Genomic DNA, 27,353 nt, shown 5'->3' with positions numbered 1-27,353 from the left:
GGAGTTGAAAGAGATTGCTGTTAGTTATCAAGGTGAGTATGGGCACCTCAGGGGACACAGTCGCGCCCAGCGCTAAACATCATGGACACTAATAGTAAAAGGAGACAATGATACAGTATGTTGGTCCTGACTGCGCAGGTCTCAGCTGCAGAATATGGCTCATTACTGCTTTATATCAGACCACACAGTTTCTTGGGGTCACAGGATATACTGTACATGGCTCAGTAACAGAAATGTACGCACATGTCCTATATTAATGTCAGAAATCATTACAACCACAGAAATTTATTCACTGTATTATAAAAATGTACACATCATCCATGAAACTGGCAATGGAGTCTCGTGGTGGTCCAATTAACTATACAGTAGTACAGTATATGCTGGGAAATGGATGGAGCACAAGTCTATGTGGAAGATATCTGGTTATAGGTGCAGTACGTATTACAGACAGACAGCTACCTAAGAGCAGTCATTACAATCTGAGGCCCGAGAACAGTTATTACATTTCAAGGTCCGTGAAAAGTCATTACAATCTTCTAAGGTCTGAGAACAATCATTACAATCCAAGGTCTTAGAACAGTAATGACATTCCAAGGTCCGAGAACAGTCATTACGATCAGAGGTTTGAGAACAGTCATTACAATCCAAGGTCTGTAAACAGTCATTACAATCCAAGGTATGAGAACAGTCATTACAATCTAAGGTTTGTGAACAGTCATTACAATCCAAGGTCCGAGAACAGTCATTACAATCCAAGGTATGAGAACAGTCATTACAATCCAAGGTCCGAGAACAGTCATGACAGTCCAAGGTTCGAGAACAGTCATGACAATCCAAGGTCCGAGAACAGTCATTCCGATCAGAGGTCTGAGAACAGTCATTACAATTCAATGTCTAGGAACAGTCATTATAATCCAAGGTCCGAGAACAGTCATTACAATCTAAGGTCTGAGAACAGTCATTACAATCCAAGGTCTGTGAACAGTCATTACAATCCAAGGTATGAGAACAGTCATTACAATCTAAGGTTTGTGAACAGTCATTACAATCCAAGGTCCGAGAACAGTCATTACAATCCAAGGTATGAGAACAGTCATTACAATCCAAGGTCCGAGAACAGTCATGACAGTCCAAGGTTCGAGAACAGTCATGACAATCCAAGGTCCGAGAACAGTCATTACGATCAGAGGTCTGAGAACAGTCATTACAATTCAATGTCTAGGAACAGTCATTATAATCCAAGGTCCGAGAACAGTCATTACAATCTAAGGTCTGAGAACAGTCATTACAATCCAAGGTCTGTGAACAGTCATTACAATCCAAGGTATGAGAACAGTCATTACAATCTAAGGTCTGTGAACAGTCATTACAATCCAAGGTCCGAGAACAGTCATTACAATCCAAGGTAAGAGAACAGTCATTACAATCTAAGGTTTGTGAACAGTCATTACAATCCAAGGTATGAGAACAGTCATTACAATCCAAGGTCCGAGAACAGTCATGACAGTCCAAGGTTCGAGAACAGTCATTACGATCAGAGGTCTGAGAACAGTCATTACAATTCAATGTCTGGGAACAGTCATTACAATCTAAGGTCCGAGAACAGTCATTACAATCTAAGGTATGAGAACAGTCATTACAATCTAAGGTCTGTGAACAGTCATTACAATCCAAGGTCCGAGAACAGTCATGACAGTCCAAGGTATGAGAACAGTCATTATAATCTAAGGTCTGTGAACAGTCATTACAATCCAAGGTCTGAGAACAGTCATGACAGTCCAAGGTTCGAGAACAGTCACGACAATCCATAGTCCGAGAACAGTCATTACGATCAGAGGTCTAAGAACAGTCATTACAATTCAATGTCTGGGAACAGTCATTATAATCCAAGGTCCGAGAACAGTCATTACAATCCAAGGTCCGAGAACAGTCATGACAGTCCAGGGTCCGAGAACAGTCATGACAATCCAAGGTCCGAGAACAGTCATTACAATTCAATGTCTGGGAACATTCATTATAATCCAAGGTCTGAGAACAGTCATTACAATCTAAGGTCTGAGAACAGTCATTACAATCCAAGGTCTGTGAACAGTCATTACAATCCAAGGTATGAGAACAGTCATTACAATCTAAGGTCTGTGAACAGTCATTACAATCCAAGGTCCGAGAACAGTCATGACAGTCCAAGGTTCGAGAACAGTCATGACAATCCAAGGTCCGAGAACAGTCATTACGATCAGAGGTCTAAGAACAGTCATTACAATTCAATGTCTGGGAACAGTCATTATAATCCAAGGTCCGAGAACAGTCATTACAATCTAAGGTCTGAGAACAGTCATTACAATCCAAGGTCTGTGAACAGTCATTACAATCCAAGGTATGAGAACAGTCATTACAATCTAAGGTCTGTGAACAGTCATTACAATCCAAGGTCCGAGAACAGTCATGACAGTCCAGGGCTCGAGAACAGTCATGACAATCCAAGGTCCGAGAACAGTCATTACGATCAGAGGTCTGAGAACAGTTATTACAATTCAATGTCTGGGAACAGTCATAATCCAAGGTCCGAGAACAGTCATTACAATCTAAGGTCTGAGTACAGTCATTACAATCCAAGGTCTGTGAACAGTCATTACAATCCAAGGTATGAGAACAGTCATTACAATCTAAGGTCTGTGAACAGTCATTACAATCCAAGGTCCGAGAACAGTCATGACAGTCCAAGGTTCGAGAACAGTCATGACAATCCAAGGTCCGAGAACAGTCATTACGATCAGAGGTCTGAGAACAGTCATTATAATTCAATGTCTGGGAACAGTCATTATAATCCAAGGTCCGAGAACAGTCAATACAATCCAAGGTCAGAGAGCAGTCATTGCAATAGGAGAGCAGTCACTAGCAAAGTTGTTCATTGATGTAAACATCTGTGGATACATGTTCTGAATCTCACAAGACAAAAGTTCCCAAAAGACACTTGGAGCTCCGCAAGTGGGAAGAATAGGAAGCTAGCAGTGGATGTGGATCTGCTCAGAGGGTGAACCCCAATGATCAGTGTTTTCATCCATAAGACAGATATCTTACCCTATTGTGTCCATAACAGCAGCATTAGAACAACCCCCTCCCTAGCTGTGGCTGTAACCTCAAAGAACAGCAAGTCGCACTGATCATCAGAGAAAAGCCCACAAACTAATGTATATCCGAATATTTATAGAGTAGACGAGCATGCAGTGTTCTTATCACAAAACCCCCAATTCCTCATAGATTAGATCAACAGACATTTCCTTTTCTGAACCTTGCAGAGGTTGAACTGCTTTGGGTACTGATGCTGAGATGTTTGTCACGTTGTCCACATCCTGATGGGTTACAGAACTTTGACGTTTACCAGGATGAGATACATTTGATGGTGTCCCAGGTTCAGGTGTATTGGATGTATACTGTGATGGCTGAATGTGCGGTTTGACCATCAATGGGGGAGGTGGTGTGGACTGTGGTTTTGGTGGCAAGTGAGGCATAGATTTTGGTTTAGTTTCCTTGGTCTCGACTGTCCCTGGTTTTAGCACTTGACTATACATAGGTTCTGTGTTTCCATTGTTGTTATTGCTGTTTTTCTGGGTAACTTGAGCTGGCACAGATGCCTTCTCAAAGTTGTCTTCTTTCCCTGGAGGTTTTGGTAAGACTTTTCCTTGAGGTTTCGGAGCAGGGATTGGTTTTGGACCAGATTTGTTACGTGGTGGATTGCGTTTACCTGTAAAGTTTGGCACAGAGTAGTCATCAGAGTTGGGATTGTATGGGTACTCATATCCCACCTTTTCATTACTGGCTTGCTTTTTCCAGGCTGCGGCCTCAGTTTGTATTTCTGAATATAACTGAAGAGGACTGGTTGGTTGTGCTATACCCTCAGGCTCATCATATATATGCTCCTCACAGCCTTTCCGCAGTTTTGGAGGACCCATAGGATTTGCACTGACATTTACTCCCACAACATCATATCCAACTTGTTCATAGAGGTCTGAGTAGAGAGGAGAGGCAGAATTTCTCTCCTTGTGAAGCCTAACATCTTTACCTGTCACGCTATCCACAGGATCTGAATACAGGGGATCAATGTGAAGATTCACCCCCTTGACTAAATCTTTAGGTTCTGAATAGACCATCAGGTGCTCGGGGTCTCCAGAATGACAGCTTAGAGACCGAGAGACTGGAGAACGCGGGGGAGTGTTGGTCTTCCCTGGAGTCACACCCAAAGATGTGAGGTCAAGCAAGTGCTGGGGCTGAGCAGGTTTAGCCACCGGGGGGTTGGGAAGAGCTCTGCTTTTAAGTGACTTCTCCTCCACATCCTTTCTAGCTTGGATCTCAGAACCACCAGAGTCAGAACCCAGTGAAGTGTTATCTGTCTCTGTGTCCAGAGTGGGACAGCTGAGACGGTTTTCTGAACCTTGCTGAGCCCGGATGGAACCTTCAACTTTCTGAAAAATCTCATGACCTTGTGAAGTCTCAAAAGTAAAATTTCCGGGACCAGACTGACATCTTCTGCCGGCTTCAAAAGAGAACATGACCTGAAAGAGAAATATAAAAAAAATCATGTTTATTGTCGAGAAGTGTCTCCATGTAAACCAACCAATATATTATGTCTGAGGAGTTGTCACAGCCCCACCACCTGTTACTGACGTCACTGATATAAGGTTGGGTGGAAAATATCTTCAGGAATAAGTAGATGTGGACCATCTGTGAATCACGAAAACATATTGAAAGAATATCCACATACTTCCAACAAAAGTTGTCCTTTCACCGTACATGAGGAAGAAAGCTGGAGTAAGACATGAATAGGATAAGGCTCCTTCATCTCTCCTTCCTTTACTTGTTTCTATACATTTCCTTCTGTAACAGCCATTGCCGGTGCCCCATATGGTTCCCCTTCTCTCTCCATGCCGGAACGCCAACATACTCACCGCCCCGCTCATCGCCCCACTTCTGTGCATGCTGCAATGACTTCCGGCAGAGCGCATGTGCTCCCTTGCTTTTAAAGGGCAGTGTACTTGCAAAGATGCCCCCAGCCAATAGCTGGGAGGCATCTTGAATAAAAGGCACCGTCCCCAATAGGGAGGCGCCTGAGCCACCCCTATGGTTCATTACTGGAATTGGGTGCAACTGTATGTTGCCAGATGCCTTGTTCTTGGTCTAATAAGGTTATTTCCCTATCCTGTACTGTCCTGGTAGTCCTGTGTAGTTTATACATGACCCTGTTGCTGCTCCGGCGGTACCTAAACTGTTTATCGTGACCTATGTTTGAATGAGAACCTATCCCAAAATATCATGTTGTCCGTACTGTCCATCAGTCTCTGAATCCTTCCTGTCCCCAGCCAGCAAACCTGACCCCTGGGATCGTCAGCTGAAGTACCGAGGACTGCCCAGGAGAGGTACCGGGTGTCTACCTGCAGCTCAAGCCTGACACCACCTTCAGGAACTCCAGTGAACACCAGTTAGCCACTTAGCTATGCCCTTCCTAGGTAAGCCCAGCTCTGTGGCACAGTAGGTTCACAAACCACCGGCGAGCGTGACACTTTCTATCTTTCCCTCTTCCACTCCTTTTCCTCTTTGCTTCCCTTCCTTCCCTTTTTTCTCTTCCTTCCCTTTTTCCTTTACATTTTTCTATTCCACACTTTTCCTCTTTCAATCTGTCTTTTCCTTCCCTCATTAGTTCTTATTCCTCCCCCTCATTCCCTTTTTCCTTTACATTTTTCTATCACTTCCTTTTCCTCTTTCCGTCCGTCCTTTCCTTCTTTCCTTTACTAGTTTCTATTCCTCCCCCTCTCTTCCTTTCCTTCCCTTTTTCCTTTACATTTTTCTATTGCTTCCTTTTCCTCTTTCCGTCTGTCCCTTCCTTCTTTCCTTTACTAGTTTCTATTCCTCCCCCTCTCTTCCCTTCCTTCTCTTTTTCCTTTACATTTTTCTATTGCTTCATTTTCCTCTTTCCCTCCGTCCTTTACTAGTTTTTATTCCTCCCCCTCTCTTCCCTTCCTTCTCTTTTTCCTTTACATTTTTCTATTGCTTCATTTTCCTCTTTCCCTCCGTCCTTTACTAGTTTCTATTCCTCCCCCCTCTCTTCCCTTCCTTCTCTTTTTCCTTTACATTTTTCTATTGCTTCATTTTCCTCTTTCCCTCCGTCCTTTACTAGTTTCTATTTCTCCCCCTCTCTTCCCTTCCTTCTCTTTTTCCTTTACATTTTTCTATTGCTTCATTTTCCTCTTTCCCTCCGTCCTTTACTAGTTTCTATTCCTCTCCCTCTCTTCCCTTCCTTCTCTTTTTCCTTTACATTTTTCTATTGCTTCATTTTCCTCTTTCCCTCCGTCCTTTACTAGTTTCTATTCCTCCCCCCTCTCTTCCCTTCCTTCTTTTTTTCCTTTACATTTTTCTATTGCTTCATTTTCCTCTTTCCCTCTGTCCTTTTTTAGTTTCTATTCCTCCCCCTCTCTTCCCTTCCTTCTCTTTTTCCTTTACATTTTCCTATTGCTTCATTTAACTCTTTCCCTCCGTCCTTTTTTAGTTTCTATTCCTCCCCCCTCTCTTTCCTTCATTCTCTTTTTCCTTTACATTTTTCTATTGCTTCATTTTCCTCTTTCCCTCCGTCCTTTACTAGTTTCTATTCCTCCCCCTCTCTTCCCTTCCTTCTCTTTTTCCTTTACATTTTTCTATTGCTTCATTTTCCTCTTTCCCTCCGTCCTTTTTTAGTTTCTATTCCTCCCCCCTCTCTTACCTTCCTTCTCTTTTTCCTTTACATTTTCCTATTGCTTCATTTTCCTCTTTCCCTCCGTCCTTTACTAGTTTCTATTCCTCCCCCTCTCTTCCCTTCCTTCTCTTTTTCATTTACATTTTTCTATTGCTTCATTTTCCTCTTTCCCTCCGTCCTTTACCAGTTTCTATTCCTCCCCCTCTCTTCCCTTCCTTCTCTTTTTCATTTACATTTTTCTATTGCTTCATTTTCCTCTTTCCCTCCGTCCTTTACCAGTTTCTATTCCTCCCCCCTCTCTTCCCTTCCTTCACTTTTTCCTTTACATTTTTTCTATTGCTTCATTTTCCTCTTTCCCTCCGTCCTTTACTAGTTTCTATTCCTCCCCCTCTCTTCCCTTCCTTCTCTTTTTCCTTTACATTTTTCTATTGCTTCATTTTCCTCTTTCCCTCCGTCCTTTACTAGTTTCTATTCCTCCCCCTCTCTTCCCTTCCTTCTCTTTTTCCTTTACATTTTTCTATTGCTTCATTTTCCTCTTTCCCTCCGTCCTTTACTAGTTTCTATTCCTCCCCCTCTCTTCCCTTCCTTCTCTTTTTCCTTTACATTTTTCTATTGCTTCATTTTCCTCTTTCCCTCCGTCCTTTACTAGTTTCTATTCCTCCCCCTCTCTTCCCTTCCTTCTCTTTTTCCTTTACATTTTTCTATTGCTTCATTTTCCTCTTTCCCTCCGTCCTTTACTAGTTTCTATTCCTCCCCCCCTCTTCCCTTCCATCTCTTTTTCCTTTACATTTTTCTATTGCTTCATTTTCCTCTTTCCCTCCGTCATTTAATAGTTTCTATTCCTCCCCCTCTCTTTCCTTCCTTCTTTTTTCCTTGAGGCCACTGAGGTCCTACAATCCACAGTGAGCATGATGCAGTCCCTTCACCCCCAAGCACTCCTTCTGGTTTCGGGAGACTTCAATCATGTGTCTCCAGCATCCATACTACCCAGTTGCACACAGAATGTTACCTGCCTCACTAGAGACAACAAAACATTGGACTTGTTCTTTGCCAATGTGAGAGGGGCATATGCCTCGTCAGCCCTACCGCCCCTTGGAAGATCGGATCACAACCTAGTACACCTCCAACCCGTGTACAAGCCACTTGTACAGAGAGAACCTGCAGTCACTCGCACAGTGAGGATATGGACTGAGGAGAGTGATGATGCTCTGAGAGACTGCTTTGAAACAACCACTTGGGATGTGCTGCAAGATTCCTATGGTGATGACATGGATGGTCTCACACACTGTATAACGGACTACATTAATTTCTGTGTAGACAACACGGTACCCACAAAAGTAGTGAGGTGCTTCTCTAACAATAAACCATGGATCAGCCCCGGAATAAAGGCTCTTCTCAAAGAGAAGAAGTTGGCCTTCAGATCAGGTGACAAGGGCAGGCTGAGAGAGGTTCAGAAAGATCTGAAGAATCTAATCAGGCAGGGAAAGGCTAATTATAAGAGAAGGATTGAACTGAAATTGTCACAGAAAAGGATTCATGAAGTCTGGGAGGGTCTAAAGTCTATATCTGGGCAAAGACAGACTGTCTCCAGGATGGTTGTAGATAAAGAGGGGCTTAATGAACTTAAGCTATTCTTTAACAGATTTAATCACACACTGGCTGCTCCTGCCCCTACATACCATTCACACCTCTCTGCTACAATAACCTCACCCCCTGCTGCAACTTGTCAACTGAGCCAGGGTCTGTTCTTCACAAGTACCCAGGTTGCAAAAGAACTGGATAAGATCAAAGTTTTGAAGGCTGCAGGTTCTGACGGCATCAGTGCAAGGCTAATCAAAACCTGCGGGCACCTGCTGAGTGAGATCATTACATATCTGTTCAAAATGAGCCTGAGAATAGGTATAGTACCACAACTGTGGAAATTATTGTGTGTGGTACCAGTTCTGAAGAAACCTTATCCGAAAGACCTTAATGACTATAGACCTGTAGCATTGACATCACACCTGATGAAGGTATTAGAGAGATTGGTTCTCACACGTCTCCGTCCTCTAGTGAGCTCAGATATGGACCCTCTCCAGTTTGCCTACAGGCCGGGCATTGGTGTGGATGATGCCATTATCCACCTTCTAGATAGGACTCTCTCTCACCTGGAGAAACCTGGGAACACTGTGAGAATAATGTTCTTCGATTTCTCTAGTGCTTTTAACACCATACAGTCAGGTCTACTGAGAGACAAGCTGGGCCTTGTTGGTGTGGACCTCCAACTCTCCACCTGGATCCTTAACTACCTCACGAACCGACCTCAGTTTGTAAAGGTTCGGGACAGTGTGTCAGACACAGTGATCTGCAATACAGGGGCACCTCAAGGTATAGTTCTTGCCCCTTTTCTCTTCACACTGTACACTGCGGATTTTAGGTGCAACTCATCTAGCTGCTACTTGCAGAAGTATTCTGATGACTCTGCAATAGTAGGCCTCATCACAGGAGGAGATGAAAGAGAGTACAGAGATACTAACCAAGCTTTTGTGGAGTGGTGTCAGAGGAGCCACCTTAGGATTAATTCCGGAAAGACCAAGGAATTGGTGGTGGACTTTCGCAAGGGCAAAAATCCACCAGTAGTGGTGAACATTCAAGGAGATAGTCGACACCTATAAGTACCTTGGTGTGATCCTCAATAATAAGCTTGACTGGGACCATCACTTGGATGCAGTGTGCAGGAAGGGCCAAAGCAGGCTTTATCTGCTCAGAAGGCTGAGAGCCTTCGGAGTTAGAGGGGCACTCCTCTGTTGTGGCATCAGTCATCTTCTTTGATGTGGCGTGCTGGGGTAGTGGGATATCAACCAGGGACAGGAATAGGCTGGACAAACTGATTAGAAGGGCCAGTTCTGTCCTGGGATGCCCCCTTGACCCAGTTCAGGAAGTAGGCGACTGGAGGATACTGGCCAAGGTGAGCTACATGGTGCAGAATGATTCCCATCCCATGCATGAGACCGTGACAAAGATGTGCAGTACTGTCAGTGACCGGATACTTCATCTGGTCACTGACAGTACTGCACATCTTCAAAAACTTTTTGACAGTTAGAGTGATCAATGAGTGGAACAGGCTGCCACGAGAAGTGGTGAGTTCTCCTTCAATGGAAGTCTTCAAACAGAGGCTGGACAGACATCTGACTGGGATGATTTAGCGAATCCTGCTTTGAGCAGGGGGTTGGACCAGATGGCCCAGGAGGTCCCTTCCAACTCTACGATTCTATGATTCTATGATCCTAAATGTGAGAGGGAGTGCTATCGAAAGTCCTTCCTTCCTGCTGCAGTTAGGCTGTATAACCAACACTGTCCAAAACGGAGAATGACCCAAACAGAGAACTGATAGATCCAAAGTTGTGATAGTCCGGTTACTTTTTTTTTTCCCCGTATATGTACCTACCTACTGTCAATGTAATGCCTTTATGCATCTGTATCTGTACTTGTTCCTGCCTTGCTGCTGTAATGCTCTGAATTTCCCCATGGTGGGACGATTAAAGGATTATCTTATCTTATCTTTACATTTTTCTATTGCTTCATTTTCCTCTTTCCCTCCGTCCTTTACTAGTTTCTATTCCTCCCCCCTCTCTTCCCTTCATTCTCTAAAATTCAGTTGCACTGCCTCTGGTAACAGTGACGGCCTCCACTCAGTTTTCGTGGCCATCTTCTGGTCATTACTCCTGTATGCTGCGGGTTTTGTCCAGTTTCTCGCCGGCTCTTTTTCCGATTGCTGATGTAATTTCTCCAAACATTTTCCATTGGATTGAGATTGGGGTCATTGCTGCTGGTGTAAAGGAGAACACTTTACCATTCTTCTCCACTTTTGGCTTTGGGTCTTTTTCCGATTATAAGACCCAATTTGTAGTTTTCTTATTTCATTTCACGGTGACATCCTCTGATTTCATTGTTCCTATAACAAGGTCCAGGCCTTCAGTATCAGAGGCAGCAAAGAAGCCCTCCAGCATTACAGATCCCCCAGCATGTGTCATAATAGGTAGGGGGCACTTCTCTATAGGCTCCTCCCCCATATGTTCATGTAGGTGGGGACACTATTCTCCATAAGATCCTTCACCATGTGTCACTGTATGTGGAAAGGTGGGGGTACTTTTCTCTATAGGCTCCTCCCCCATATGTTCATGTAAGTAGGGGGCAATTTTCTTTATAGGCTCCTCCATGTGTCACTTTAGGTAGGGGGTACTTTTCTCTGTAAGATCTTTCACCATCTGTAAAGGGCATGTCACACTAAGCAATATCGCTAGCAATATCTCTATAACTTGTGACGCAGCAGTGATATTGTTAGCGATATCGCTATGTGTGATACCTACGACCCGCTCCCCCGCTGGTTATCGGTACTGTAGGTAGAGGGCACTTTCCTCTATAGCAATATTTCCCAAAACCCATCTGCACAGCCCCCAACACATCATGTTTTCGGATTTTCTTTGCCATTTTATCACTGTAGGTAAGTGTCAGTTTTTTCTAGGATCCTCTATAATGTGTCACTGTAGATAGGGGACAGTAGGTAGGGGGCACTTTTTTCTAGGATCCCCTGTGATGTGTCACTGTAGGTAAGGGGCACTTTTTTCTATACCCTATTCTACTATGTGTCAATGTACTGTAGGTAGGAGGCGGTTTTCACGGTTGGCTCCTCCACCATATGTCCCTGTTGGTAGGGGGCACTTTTCTCTAAAGATTCTGCCATGAGTCACTAAGTAGGAGACACTTTTCTCTACAGGTTCTGTTGCCATGTGACACTATAAGTATGGGGCACTTTTCTTTAAAGTTTTCTCTGTCATTTTTCACTGTCAAGAAGGGGCACTATTCTCTATGAGATCTTTCATCATGTATCATTGTAAGTAGGGAACACTTTTCTCCATAGGCTTTGCCACCATGTTTGTCAGGGATATTTTTCTCTATAGGATCTTCCATCATGTGTCACTGTAGGTGGGAGCACTTTTCTATATAGGCTTCTCCACTATATGCCACTGTAGTTATGGGGCACTTTTCTCTTTGGCCTCCAAAAACGGGTGTCTACTGTATGTAGCTACAGGACTCTTTCCTCTATAAGCTCCTCCAAGATCTGTTGATGTAGTTATGGAGCATTTTTCTCTATAGGATCCTCGGATATACTGTATATAATTGTAGTTAGGGAGGAGGTTTCCTTTATAGGCTCCATCACCATGTGTCGCTCTAGGTAGGGAGAACTTTTCTATTTGTGATCCTCCAATATGTGTCAATGTAGGAGGGGACACCTTTCTCTAAAGGCTCTAGAATGTGTCACTTTTCTCTGCAGGCTCCACATTAGGGAGGGGGCACTTTTCTCTAGGATCATCTACAATGTGCCACTGAAGGTAGGGGGGCATTTAGTTCTATAAGCTCCAAAGCCATGTATTCCTGTTGGTAGGGGGCACATTTCTCTATAGGTTCCACCATGAGTGACTTTAGGGAGGAGGCAATTTTCTCTATAGGATTTTCAACCATGTGTCACTGTAGGTGTAAAGCACTTTTCTCTGTAGGTTCCTTTGTCTTGTGGCACTGTAGGTAGGGGACACTTTTCTCTGTAGGATCTTCTGCTTTGTGTCCCTGTTGTTAGTGGGCACATTCCTCTATAGGATCCTCTGTTATCCATCACTGTAGGTAGAGGGCACTTTCTTCTATAGGATCCTTTGCCATGTATCACTGTAGGTAAGGGGCACTTTACTGTATAGGATCCTCTGCCATGAGTCACTGTAGGTAGGAGGCAATTTTCTCTAAAGGATCTTCCACCATGTGTCACTGTAGGTTGGGAGTGCTTTTCTCTACAAGTTCCTTTGCCATGTGACACTATATGTAAGGGGCACTTTACACTATAGGATCCTCTGCTTTGTGTCCCTGTAATTAGTGGGCATTTTTCTCTATAGGATCCTCCGCCATGTGTCACTGTATGTAGGGGAGCACATTTTTATAGGCTCCTTTGTAATATGTCACTCTAGGTAGGGGACACTTTTCTCTACAGGATCTTCCAACATGTGTGACTATAGTTAGGGGGCACTTTTCTCTACAGGCTGGCTCCTCCGATACAAATCACTGTATGTAGGGGGCACATTTTTATTGGCTCCTGTGTCATATGTTATGGTAGGTAGGGGGGCACTTTTCTCTATGGACTTGTCCACCATGAGTCAGTGTAGGAAGAGGGCACTTTTCTCTAGAATCCTACACAATGTGTAACTGTAGGTAGGGAGCTATTTTCTCTACAGACTACTATGTCATGTGTCACTGTAGGTAGTGGGCTCTTTTCTCTATAATCTCCTTTTCATCAGTTACTGTATGTAGGGGAGAACTTTTTTTCTATAGGCTCCTTCATTATCTGTCACTATAGGTAGTAGACACTTTTCTCTATAGCCTCCACCATGTATTACTGTGGGTAGGAGGCACTTTTCTTTTTTGTCTCTTCAACCATGAATCAGTGTAGGTGGAAGCAATTTTCTCTATAGGCTCCTCTGCTATATGCCACTGTAGGTAGGGGCAACTTCACCTATATATTACCTGCCTATAAACATTTGTGAGCGGTTGTCAGCCCTGCCTCTTGGCGATGCCCTCACTGATATAAGGACAACACTCCTTATACTATAGCACCAACTAATCACCTATTACTACTGACAACCAGTCTGTATACCATAGGTGAGAGGTTGTCAGCCCAGCAGCCTGTGACTGACACCAGTGGAGTTCACACCATCACCTCAACACTCATTTGGTTCCAGATCTGTAGATCTTCCACCATCAACAGAGCCCTTACCTTGTCTCGTCCGTATCTCCGCAGCAGCTTATAAGGCCAGGAGTACAGCGCTTCCTTTGTGCTCGGATCCTTTAGTATTAAGCAGTCAGTTTCCGCTCTCAAGAGATAAGCTCCACGGAGTGAGCATCGCTCAGCCGCTTCTGTCCTCTGCACTGTGACTCTGAATTCCGACACTGTAACGAGACGACACAGTCAGTTCTGGACTAAGATACCAAGACAATGCATCGATCACTAATAAGCAAATCTACTGAAATTCCAATTTCCCTGCTCCACTCCATTATAGCAAGCACCACACGGCCTCTGTTAGCCCTGAAAAGATGCATGTAACAACCTGAAGTCCCCTAGCACTGTTTCTAATCCTTGTCAAGGTCTTTCATGCACAGGTTCTGGTGACCTCAGCATAGCAATGATTGGTGAACGCCCTGTATATCACACTGCAGACTTCTAAGGCCTCTAGAATTGGCAGAAATGAGGATGACTATAAACAGATATCAGACAGTGCAAAGGAGGAGGAGGAGTACGACAAACAGGAGATGAAACAGACCAGTGCTACTTGAAGAAGAAGCTTCCAGAAAGATGAGAGTGAGGAAGACAGCTTGAGCCTTGCTCTGAATAATGGCCACTTTGCTTTTCCCACATGACCAGGTGATGTAACTTCATGTGCTGATGGAGAGCCGTAGTTCCTAGTCGATTCTAGCCTGGATTTCCATGGCTTATTGTCCTCCTGCAGAGTCTAAACACTGAAGACATTTATCAGCTGGCAATTCTGTGATGGTTCTCTGAGGTCCACCATACTTTCCAGTCGCCGATACGCGGCCGACCTCTTCATCACAGGATACAGAGATATGGCGCTCAATACCTCTTCCGGGCCCTAGGCCCAAGACTGCCCCGGCGTCCTCAAGAAGCTTCAGATGTGTCCTCATACTGTTTGGACACTTGCACTGACAGGACCCTCTCACCTCTGCTGCATCCGCTTTCTTGGAACCTGAAGACCACTGTCACTATCTAGCATTTCTTTTGCACGCCTCTCACACACTTGTCTCTGAACTTGACTCTCAACCTGACCCAACAATGAGTAAAGCAGGAAGAGCTTTCCTTAATAACTGATCTAACCCCTCCCAACTAGTGGGCTATTCCCAAGCTGTTAACTGTATACTACCCTGTGTGATGCAAGCTATAACCCTATCCTTTGTAATGGTTCCCCAAGTAAGAGTAGAGTAACCATTACACGGCAAAGGGATATAGTTTTCATGTGGGGGCACTATATTGTGTTGAGGGCTGTGTGGGGGCCATAATACTGTGTGGGGGTTATTATAGTGTGGAAGGCTGTGTGGGGGGCCATTATACTTTGTGGGGGTTATTATAGTGTGGAGGTTATTATAGTGTGGAGGGCTGGGTGGGGGCCATTATACTGTGTGGGGGCCACTATACTTTGTTGAGGGCTGTGTGAGGGCCATTATACTGTGTAGAGGCCATTAAACTGTGTGAAGGCCATTATACTGTGGAGGACTGTGTGGGGGCCATTATACTGTGTGGAGGGCTGGGTGAGGGCCATTATACTGTGTGGAGGGCTGGGTGGGGGCCACTATACTGTGGAGGGCTGTGTGGGGGCCATTATACTGTGTTGAGGGCTGTGTGCGGGCCATTATACTGTGTGGAGGCTATTAAACTGTGTGAAGGCCATTATACTGTGTGGAGGGCTGGGTGGGGGCCATTATACTGTGTGGAGGCCATTATACTGTGTGGAGGGCTGTGTGGGGGCCATTATACTGTGTGGAGGGCTGGGTGGGGGCCACTATACTGTGTTGAGGGCTGTGTGAGGGCCATTATACTGTGTGAAGGCCATTATACTGTGGAGGGCTGTGTGGGGGCCATTATACTGTGTGGAGGGCTGGGTGGGGGCCATTATACTGTGTGGAGGGCTGGGTGGGGGCCACTATACAGTGTTGAGGGCTGTGTGAGGGCCATTATATTGTGTGGAGGCTATTAAACTGTGTGAAGGTCATTATACTGTGTGGAGGGCTGGGTGGGGGCCATTATACTGTGTGGAGGCCATTATACTGTGTGGAGGCCATTATACTGTGGAGGGCTGTGTGGGGGCCATTATACTGTGTGGAGGTTATTATAGTGTGGTGGGCTGTGTGTGGTCTATGTTACTGTATGGGAGCTATTCTACTGTGGTTGGACATTATATTATATGGATGGCTATGCAACTGTGAAGGGCCCATTATATTGTGTGGAGGGCTGGGTTTGTGACATTATACTTTGTGTAGGCTAGTATAATGCATGAAGGGCTGTGTGGGGGCCATTATCCTGTATTAAGGCCAGTGTAATGTGTGAGGGCTATTTTACTGTGTGGATAGCTGCCTGGTGGACATTATACTGTGTATGGGCCAGTACCATGTATGGGAGCCATTAAAGTGTGTGGAGGGCTGGGTGGGGGTCATTATACTATATGGGAGCCATTATAGGGCTGAGGGCTGTGTTTGGACCATTATCGTGTGTGAGGGTCATTATACTGTGTGTGAACTATTATTACTTTTTGGGGGTCATTACAATGTGTGATGAGTTATTATACTGTGTGTGGGAAATTGCAATATGTGGAGGCTATTATATTGTGTGAGGGGATGTGTGGGGGCATTATATTGTGTGCAAGGCAAATTAAGGGGTCATCATATTGTGTGAAGGGGCTGTGGGGCCTGATACAGTGTGAGAGGAATGCATGGGGGGGCATCATACTGTGTTGGAGTCACTATGGGGACATCATATTGTATTGGGGTCACTGTGGGGGGTATCATACTTTGTGTTATACTGGATGTGGCTGACTGTGGGGGTATAATTCTTTACAGGGGATACTGTGGGATCACCATACTGTGTGGGGGGTGGGCTGTAGAGGCCACAATACTGTGTTGAGGTCACTGTGGGGGCATCATATTGTGTTGGGGCCCCTATAGGGGTATTATATTTTGTGGGGGGTTGTGTAGGGTCATCATACTGTGTGTGGCGGACTGTGGAGGCCATGATACTGTGTTGGGGTTGCTGTGGGGGCATTATATAATGAGTGGATCATTATATTATGTGGGAGGAATTATATTATGTGGAGAGTCGGGTGAGGGCATTATACATTATACTTTTTTAAGGGGTGTGGGGGGGCATTATACTGTGAAGGGATATGTGGGGGCCATTATATTGTGGGGAGGGCTATGTCTGGGACATTATAATGTATGAAGGGCTGTGTGGTGGCCATTATATTGTATGGATGTAAGTATAATCTGTGTGGGCTATTATACTGTGTGGATAGCTGTGTGGTGGCCATTATACGGTGTTGAAGACCGTTTTCAGGGGCCTTTAAACTGTGTGAAGGTTTGTGTGGGCATTATACTGTGTGGAGGGTAGTAAAGGGGGGCATCATATTGTGTGAAGGGCTCTGGGGGCCTGTGGGAGGACTGTATGGAGGGCATCATACTGTGTGTGGATGACTGTGAGGGCATCATGCTGTGTTGGGGTTACTGTGGGGTCACCATACTATATTGAAGTCACTGTGGGGTCATCATACTGTGTTGTGGACCCTATGGGGTATCATATTTTGCAGGGGGTAGTGTGGGGTTATCATACTGAGTGTGGGGGACTGTGAGGGTGTCACACAGGGGGCTAAGATAAGAAAGTAGTAAGTCATGCTCCTCTGTGACACGACCAATTATATTCCAAAGACATATACCGATAGGGAATGTAGATTGTGAGCCCCATCGGGGACAGTGATGATAATGTCTGTGAAGTGCTGTGTCTTATAGAAGCAAAGCGTAATACATGACTCCCTCTGTGTCCGGCCGCGGGGGCCAATCCACCACATATACAGGATATTCATGTATTCATATAGGAGGGGGGCAGCTAGAACTTTTGCTATGATGCCCCATAGTTTCAGTGTACAACCTGTGTCTAGAGACTTTGCTCTTTTGCCCAGTCATCTTCTTTTTGTGTTATTAACCTAAAACACGATCCACAATGCATACTCATGAAAAAGTAACAAGTTTATTTATATCAGAAAAACAACAATCACATGAAAAAAAATGAGAAAAAAAACAACGAAAAAACAGAAGATAAAAAATTACTAAAATTGCACAAGAGGAGGGTTTAGCAGGATTATATGATGATTTCTATAACATGATGCGTTGGCAGTGAGTGCGGGGTCGGTGCCTTGATGAAGTAGCGGTGAGTGCGGGGTCGGTGCCTTGATGAAGTAGCGGTGAGTGCAGGGTCGGTGCCTTGATGAAGTAGCGGTGAGTGCAGGGTCGGTGCCATGATGAAGTAGCGGTGAGTGCGGGGTCGGTGCCATGATGAAGTAGCGGTGAGTGCGGGGTCGGTGGTGCCTTGATGAATTAGCGGTGAGTGCAGGGTCGGTGCCATGATGAAGTAGCAGTGAGTGCAGGGTCGGTGCCATGATGAAGTAGTGGTGAGTGCGGGGTCGGTGCCATGATGAAGTAGCGGTGAGTGCAGGGTCGGTGCCATGATGAAGTAGCGGTGAGTGCAGGGTTGGTGCCTTGATGAAGTAGCGGTGAGTGCAGGGTCGGTGCCATGATGAAGTAGCGGTGAGTGCGGGGTCGGTGCCATGATGAAGTAGCGGTGAGTGCAGGGTCGGTGCCTTGATGAAGTAGCGGTGAGTGCAGGGTCGGTGCCATGATGAAGTAGCGGTGAGTGCAGGGTCGGTGCCATGATGAAGTAGCGGTGAGTGCAGGGTCGGTGCCATGATGAAGTAGCGGTGAGTGCAGGGTCGGTGCCATGTTGAAGTAGCGGTGAGTGCGGGGTTGGTGCCTTGATGAAGTAGAGGTGAGTGCAGGGTCGGTGCCTTGATGAAGTAGCGGTTAGTGCGGGGTCGGTGCCACGATGCAGTAGCGGTGAGTGCGGGGTCGGTGCCACGATGCAGTAGCGGTGAGTGCGGGGTCGGTGGCACGATACAGTAGCGGTGAGCGCGGGGTCGGTGCCACGATGCAGTAGTAGTGAGCGCGGGGTCGGTGCCACGATGCAGTAGCAGTGAGCGCGGGGTCGGTGCCACGATGCAGTAGCGTGAGTGCAGTGTAGGTGCCACGATGCAGTAGCGGTGAGTGCGGGGTTGGTGCCACGATGCAGTAGCGGTGAGCGCGGGGTCGGTGCCACGATGCAGTAGCGGTGAGCGCGGGGTCGGTGCCACGATGCAGTAGCAGTGAGCGCAGGGTTGGTGCCACGATGCAGTAGCGGTGAGTGCGGGGTTGGTGCCACGATGCAGTAGCGGTGAGTGCGGGGTCGGTGCCACGATGCAGTAGCGGTGAGTGCGGGGTCGGTGCCACGATGCAGTAGCGGTGAGTGCGGGGTCGGTGCCACGATGCAGTAGCGGTGAGTGCGGGGTCGGTGCCACGATGCAGTAGCAGTGAGTGCGGGGTCGGTGCCACGATGCAGTAGCGGTGAGCGCGGGGTCGGTGCCACGAAATTAATTTAATTCTTCACGTTTCTCCTGTTGCACACTTTTTTGCACTAAGGTCAGAGTCTCCTCGTTGCAGGTGCTACTGTTGCTTTGCTCACCTTATTAGTCCAAGGTGAAATTTTGCCTTTATTTTGTTGTTGGACTGATCCCGGTTTACACAGAACCATTTCAGGCTTATCTCATTAGAGGATCCGAATGTCTACTGTTTATGATCTGGTGATCCATTATTTGCCTGTTATAGAATTGTAGAGAGATCATTATATAATCCTGCTCAATCCTACTCCGCTGCCAAGCACAACATCTGCAAGGAGCTTGCATGTTCTCCCCGCGTTTCGTGGGTTTCCTCCGGGCGCTCCGGTTTCCTCCAACATTCCAAAGACATACTAATATAGGGAATTTAGACTGTGAGCCCCATGGGGACAGCGATGATAATGTCTGTAAAGCTGTGGAATTAATGGTGCTATATAAGTGAGTCAAATAAATAGATCTTGTGTGGTTTATCATGTTTCTGGTGATTGTTGTTTTTCATGACTATGTTGTAGATCCGGTCTTAGGTTAATGTTCCAGTAGGATACACAATGGGGTTTGTTATTTAGCACTTTGTGCTGGAGATCTGCTGCACATATCTGCACTCATGGGACGTTATAGGCACACAATTTCACACCAGAATGTAAAGCATAAAACAGACATAAAAGGAATCTAAGAAACAGAGTGTAAAGCAGGGGGGAAGCATAATTGTCCTACGTAGTACATCCAGGAGCTGCTCACACAATGGGAATATCATCAAAAAGTGCCTCTCCTCTACTCTATAGAGTCATTACAGAGTGATCTATGTCACAGGTTTATTTCTGGTAATGATGATTATTGCTCAGGGTTAAGGGATGGGTTAAGGTTGGGATGAAGACTGTGGTGAGGTTTGGGATGAAGTGGGATGGGATCAGGTCAAGTGCACAGGTGGTGAGATGTGATCTTGTGAGTAGAGTGGAAAGTTGAACGGTGGAGATGGTTTAGGAGGAGGGGTTGTTGGGGTTGCAGGCCAAAGCTTTCTATGATGTTATCAATCTTCTGCTTGAAGAATGAGGCAAAGTCTTCAGCTGAGTGGAGAGGGAGGAGGTGCTGGGTATGAAGTGCCAGCTACTCACTTTATGGACAACTTTTGATTTATTATAGCTAATGATTGACGTTATCAATTGTTCCATCTTTCACATTCTCTTACCTTCCTCTCTAGAGAAGTAAATGCTGTTAACAGCCATTTCCAGGGATGTGGCCCCATCTGAGATCTCTGAGCTCTTGTCCTGGGACCCACTGACCTTTCCCTAAGAGTACACATAGAAGAATCAGGTCAATGACCACGGAGTAAAAACATCCAACATCTAGCAAGACTCATAGGTATCACCTCTATAGAGCAGACACAGCAGGGTCATCACCTCTACAGCAGGGTCGTCTCCTCTAAAGAGCGGACTCAACGGGGTCATCTCCTCTATAGAGCAGACACAGCAGCGGCATCTTCTCTATAGAGCGGACACAGCGGCGGCGTCTCTTCTATAGAGCGGACACAGCAAGGTTGTCACTTCTACAGCAGGGTTGTCTCCTCTATAGAGGGCATACAGCAAGGTCCTCACCTCTACAACAGGGTCATCTCCTCTATAGAGCAGACACAGCAGGGTCATCCCCTCTATAGAGCGGACACGGCAGGGTCATCTCCTCTATAGAGCGGACACGGCAGGGTCATCTCCTCTAGAGAGCTGACACGGCAGGGTCATCTCATCCATAGAGCGGACACGGCAGGGTCATCTCCTCTAGAGAGCTGACACGGCAGGGTCGTCTCATCCATAGAGCGGACACGGCAGAAACGTTTCCTCTTTACAGCGGACACGGCAGGGTCATTGCCTCTATAGAGAGGGGACGGCAGGGTCGTCTCCTCTATAGAGCAGGCACGACAGGTTCATCGCCTCTATAGTGCAGACACAAGGAGACGTCATTACTATGGAGCAGATGCAAGTCTTTGTCATCTCCATGGAGCGAACATATATGGGACGCCAGGATTGGAGAAGATGATCTGTTATTTATGTTTTCAGCTGTGTCTCTGAGGTTACTCACCGGGAAGGCGACCTCGCTCAGCCTCTGCACCCATTCCTCGCACAGTGGGCGCTCAGCAGAGAGCAGCATGGTCTTGTCACTGGTCTCAATGATGAAAGCCGCCATGTTTTCTTTATGGCCATTCTCTGTGGGAGCAGGGGCCACATGTATACATTCTGCCAGTCGCACAACCTTACGGTCAGCAGCCCGACGGGCATGTATCTTCTCTCCAGCTAATGTACCATCTTTCCAGTCATAGATCTCTAATCGTGCCACGCCGAACTGGGAGTCTGGATACAGGACCATGTAGCATCTCTTCCACTTCTGTCATAAAATACATGCGGGAAACAATGTCAGTACGAGCACGTCCACAGGGAATCATCCAAAACACGGTCAGGACCATTCTGACCAATCATATGATGCTCCACTCAGACACGTTCCCAACTGAAGAACTTAATGAACGATGGCTTCCAACGTCATATGCTGACGTAATTTGGGGCCTCTGTGAGACCTTATCAATATCTCTTGCGAATGTCAGCAATAGAAATCCCAGAAGATGCAGACTCTTTCTGACTGTTTATACTGGTAAATGTCAAACAACCGCACATCAGCTACATGCCAGCCATGAGTAGTTGCTTCCCAGTCTGTTAGATAGGGTTAGGGTTTGCTTGTGCATCGTCAAAGTGCAACATCTAAGTGTAATGCAATGAATTAGACCAGAATTGAACCAGAAGTGAACTGAAGGTAATTGGATACTTAGTCACAGTAAACAACGTTTCAGATTGTCTTCACGCTCACTCCCATAGTCCTTCACTTCATAACCACCCCAATCTCTATACCTAGCAATGAACTGGTTATTTCTCCCTCTATCATACCCATCCACCTCACCTTTTCCTCATATCTTTTCCTCAACATACAATCCGTTGTCTCCAAACACAGACAGCCCCCTCATGCCCTTTCCTGCTCCCACCTACTAACACTTTCTCTGCTCCTCCTCACTGCCCATGATCTCTCTCCAAATCCTGGTCCTCCTCACCACATCCCCAGTCAATTCTACTTCCCATTCACGATCTATCACAAATTTCCGTAACCTCTCTAACCTTATACCCATTCGCCCGGCCCCCACTTCCCCAGACCCACTAACAGGAGCTCTATGGAATGCTCGCTCTCTCTGCAACAAGCTTTCCTACATCCATGATCTTTTCATTACTAACAAACTTTCCTTTCTCACTATCACCGAAAACAGGCTCACCCCCTCTGACACAGCCTCTCCAGCTGCACTTTCCAATGGACGACTCCATTTTTCTCATACCCCACTGACCCAGCAACAAGCATGGTGGAGGAGTTGGTTTTCTTTTGTCAGATAAATGCTCCTTTACCCCAATTTCACTACCATCCTCTGTTACTCTCCCTTCTTTAGAGGTGCACTCTGTGCGCATCTACTCCCTCTCCAAACTCCAACTGGCTGTCATTTACCACCCCCCTAAGCCAGCCACCACCTTTTTTGACCACTTCACCACTTGACTACTTTCTGCAGACATCCCGACTATCATCATGGGTGACTTTATCATCCCCCTAGTCACTTCCCACTCTGTCTCTAAGCTTCTATCTTCACTTCCTCCTTCGGCCTTGCTCAATGGCCTTCTGCATCGACTCACAAAGACATCCTCACACTGGACCTCATCTTCACCCGCCTCTGCTCTCTAACTCACCTCTCTCTCTATCTGACCACAACCTACTCATTCTTTTCCCTCTCCTGGTGTACAATCCCCACACCACAAACTTGCACACCCTCACACAAATCTTAAACACCTTGATTTACACTCACTCTGAGTCCCTTCTCTCTCTTGTAGACATAAGTTCATTACATGATGCGGATGCTGCCACCACTTTATATAATGCCCCCTCACATGTACCAGAGGCTTGGACAATCAACAAGAAACCCTGGCACACCAGCCTGACTAAAGAACTGAGGTGGGCGTCCATGGTTGCTGAGTGGAGATGGAAAAGATCCCACTCCAACGAGCACATCATAATATTCAAATAGTCCCTCGCCACTTTCAAGTCCACACTCACTGCAGTAACACAAACCTACTTCTCATCTCATATTCTCCTTATCTCACAACTCTACACAGCTATTCAATACTTTCATTTCTCTCCTCTGTCCCCCCCCGCACCTCTTCCCTTTCCTCTCATCTCAGCTGAAGGCTTTGCCTCATTCTTAAAGCAGAAGATCGAAAACATCAGATAAAGCCTTGGCCTATAGCCCCTCCTCATAAATTATCAGCCCCCGCCTCTAAAACAAGATTCTCCACCATTACAGAAGATCAACTTTCCTCTCTACTCTCACCACCTGTGCACTCGACCCAATGCCATACCATCTCTTCCCAAACCTCACCACAGTCTTCATCTCAAACCTTCCCAACCAAAGAGAGGGGATCTCTATCTAAATCCAACCTAGTAAAAAAAATAGTAGTACTCTAAAATGTTATCTATATAACCAATCACGAGGTGATAGAAAATGACTAAGATGTTTGCTAGAAAAAATGGTAAATTTTATTTTACAAAAAATACAACAGTACGCAGAAATACATTAACATGGAATAAGAAGAGAAGTACGACTAAAAGAAGACATGGGGAAAAATGGAAAAAAAATGGCCATATCAAAAATGAGATGAAAAATCCCTAATAACCTGAATGGTAACAGGCCCCAAATCCCTACAAAGATATAATATATGCTGTACACAAACATAAAGCATCTATGAAAAATAGTATAAATCAATACATCACAATATGAGTGATCATTAGATAGTACGCAGGAGTAAACAGTTCCTCAAAAGCATATAAAATCAAAATCTAGCAGCAGAAGGAAACCAATATGGTGGATCTCAGGTCATACGTAGATAAGGGACTAAAATAAACCTGTAACTTGTGGACCCAAAAGGTTATGTGGATATCATTGGCCAACCACCTTCATAAGACAGGTTAAACCCAATAAACCAGGTCAAATGTGTGGTAGAGAGTACCTTGCCATAGTGTCAGAAGATGCAGAAGCACAAGAGGGAGAGTGCAAAAGCCTTGACGCGCGTTTCACCTGGAGGCGATCTGTTAACCATCATATTGGTTTCCTTCATATTGTGCTGTAATGCTTTATACCATTTTTCAAAGATACTTGCTTTATGTCAGTATACAGCATATATTATATCTTTGTAGGGGTTTAGGGCCCATTATTATTCAGGACCACCTATTCGGGATTTTTTGTCTCCTTTTTGATATGGCGATTTTTTTTTCATCTTTCCCCATATGTTCTTTTACTTCTCTTCTTATTCCATGTCACTTCTGTGTACTCTTGTATTTTTTGTATAATAGAATGTTCAATTTTTCTAGCAAACTCCTTAGTATTTTGGGGTTTCTCTATCACCTGATTGGTTACATAGATAGCATTTTAGAGTTCTACCATTTGTCTTTACTGGGGTGGATTTAGATAGAGATCTCTGCTCTTTGGTTCATGGGTTTGGCACACTACTGTTTAGTGGTAATTTCTTTATAGGTTAATATTCATCCCAACCCTAACCCATCTTCAACCTGTCACTAATAACTGGTGTTTTCCCCTCATGCTTTCAACATGCTTCGATCACACCAATACTCAAAAAGCCATCCCTTCACCCATCCTTTGCATCTTGATGTTGCCCCATCTCAAGACTTCTCCCCTACGCCTCAAAGTACTGGAACAACGCGTCCATCTTGAACTGTCCTCACACCTCTTCCTGATCTTTCTTCAATCACTTACAATCTGGCATCTGAAGGGCCTGTCACACTAAGCGATATCGCTAGCGATATCGCTATATCTTGTGACGCAGCAGTGATATTGCTAGCGATATCGCTGTGTCTGATACTTACCTACGACCGCTCCCCCGCTGCTCATCGCTGATTGCGCGAGAATGTCCTGGACCGTTTCTTGTCATCAGCTTCCTGCGGCGCTTCCTGCTGTGAGGACGAGCGACGCGTGGAGCCGGGTGGGAGGACGTCAGGATCGCCTGGTCTGACAGGTAAGTAGCGATCCCCGACCCCAGCGATGTCGCTGGTGAGATCTGCCTGTGTGGCAGCTCACTAGCGACCACTTAGCGATGTACCAGCGATCTTGACCACGTCATATCGCTGGTCGGGATCGCTGGTGCATCGCTAAGTGTGACAGTACCTTAACTGCATCACTCCACTAAAACTACTGCCCTAAAAAAAGTCACCATGACCTACTAACCATCAAATCCAAGCAACACTACTCTGTCCTCCTCCTCCTGGATCCAGTCTCTGCTTTTGACACAGTTGACCATTCCCTTTTACTACTGATTCTCTCATCGCTTGACATCACAGACTTGGCCCTATCTTGGATCTTGTCATACCTAACAGACCGGACATTCAGTGTCTCCCACTCGCACACCGCCTCCTCACCTCGCCCTCTGTTGGAGTCCCGCAAGGTTCAGTCCTAGGGCCCCTACTCTTCTCCATTTACACCTTCACACACATAATGACGCACTTATCCAGGCATGGAATAAACTCACAATTCTTAGGTTCTTAAACTCTGCCCTCAAATTAGTTTGTCTTTATTCCTGCAGCCCCAGGGAACAGCGTCCTTTGCCCCTGCTTATGCTAACCTGTTCCTGGGACTGTGGGAGATAGACCTCTCCCTGCCGGATCAGCTGTCGCCTATGTGCCGCGTCATGTCTTGAACGCGGTACATCGATGACATTTTACTGATCTGGCAGGGGTCGAGTGATGGCCTTCACGCTTTTATGGCATCTCTGAATATTAACGATCAAAACATTTATATCTAATATATAAAGCTCAAGTGTGTGTATGTATGTATGTGTGTATGTATGTGTGTGTGTATGTATGTATGTGTGTGTGTCCGGGATTGGCATCCGCACCGTCGCAGCTACAGCCATAAAATTTGGCACAGTCACACGTCTGGACCCCGAGAGTGTCCTAGGCTATGTTGTGAGGCGAAATTTTAGCCCCGCGCGTTCCAATTCACCAAACCATTTTTCCCCTATCTACATAATGGGGAAAAAGTGTGTGTGTATCAAGCCCCACCCCTCATTATGATGTCAAAATGGTTGACTATGGGATGGAGGATGTGTGATGGGTATATGGGCACTGGACTATGGGATGGAGGATATGTGATGGGTATATGGGCACTGGACTTTGGGATGGAGGATATGTATGGCGGGTATATGGGCACGGGACTATTGGATGGAGGATGTGTGATGGGTATATGGGCACAGGACTATGGGATGGAGGATGTGTGATGGGTATATGAGCACAGGACTATGGGATGGAGGATGTGTGATGGGTATATGGGCACGGTACTATGGGATGGAGCATATGTATGATGGGTATATGAGCATGGTACTATGACATGAAGGATGTATGATGGGTATATGGGCACTCGACTATGGGATGGCAAATATGTATGATGGGTATATGGGCACGGGACTATGGGATGGAGGATGTGTGATGGGTATATGGGCACGGGACTATGGGATGGAGGATGTGTGATGGGTATATGGGCATGGGACTATGGGATGGAGGATGTGTGATGGGTATATGGGCACAGGACTATGGGATGGAGCATATGTATGATGGGTATATGAGCATGGTACTATGACATGAAGGATGTATGATGGGTATATGGGCACTCGACTATGGGATGGCAAATATGTATGATGGGTATATGGGCACGGGACTATGGGATGGAGGATGTGTGATGGGTATATGGGCACGGGACTATGGGATGGAGGATGTGTGATGGGTATATGGGCATGGGACTATGGGATGGAGGATGTGTGATGGGTATATGGGCACAGGACTATGGGATGGAGCATATGTATGATGGGTATATGAGCATGGTACTATGACATGAAGGATGTATGATGGGTATATGGGCACTCGACTATGGGATGGCAAATATGTATGATGGGTATATGGGCACGGGACTATGGGATGGAGGATGTGTGATGGGTATATGGGCACAGGACTATGGGATGGAGGATGTGTGATGGGTATATGGGCACGGGTCTATGGGATGGAGGATAATTATAATTTGCTATAACTAACCACAGTTAATTACTATTCCCGGGCAGCGCCGGGCTCTCCAGCTAGTACTATATACAGGGAGATGACATACAGGTATATCTAATAAATAAAGCTCAAAGTGTGTATGTATGTGTGTGTGTGTGTGTGTGTGTATGTATGTATCTATGTGTGTGTATGTATGTGTGTGTATGTCCGGGATAGGCATC

The 27,353-nt window shown here is 45.8% G+C and overlaps 1 protein-coding gene across 1 annotated transcript in view; it reads right to left on the bottom strand.

Annotated features, from left to right (window-relative positions):
* Window positions 1–269: 269 nt before the first annotated feature.
* Window positions 270–27,353, bottom strand: part of DOK1 (docking protein 1) — a 112,308-nt gene continuing 85,224 nt past the window's right edge. Inside the window, exons 2-5 of the mRNA XM_073586831.1 lie at window positions 21,076–21,378; window positions 20,192–20,291; window positions 13,521–13,693; window positions 270–4,553 (exon numbers count right to left, since the gene is read on the bottom strand). Coding sequence (XP_073442932.1) covers window positions 3,237–4,553; window positions 13,521–13,693; window positions 20,192–20,291; window positions 21,076–21,378 — 1,893 coding nt within the window. The 3' untranslated portion in view covers window positions 270–3,236. The remainder of the gene's footprint in view (window positions 4,554–13,520; window positions 13,694–20,191; window positions 20,292–21,075; window positions 21,379–27,353) is intronic.

The sequence above is a fragment of the Dendrobates tinctorius genome, unplaced genomic scaffold, assembly GCF_039654945.1.
Source record: "Dendrobates tinctorius isolate UK_male_01 unplaced genomic scaffold, ASM3965494v1 ptg000096l, whole genome shotgun sequence".
In the NCBI taxonomy this organism is placed as follows: domain Eukaryota; kingdom Metazoa; phylum Chordata; class Amphibia; order Anura; family Dendrobatidae; genus Dendrobates; species Dendrobates tinctorius.
This window is presented reverse-complemented; position numbering and strand designations above follow the sequence as displayed.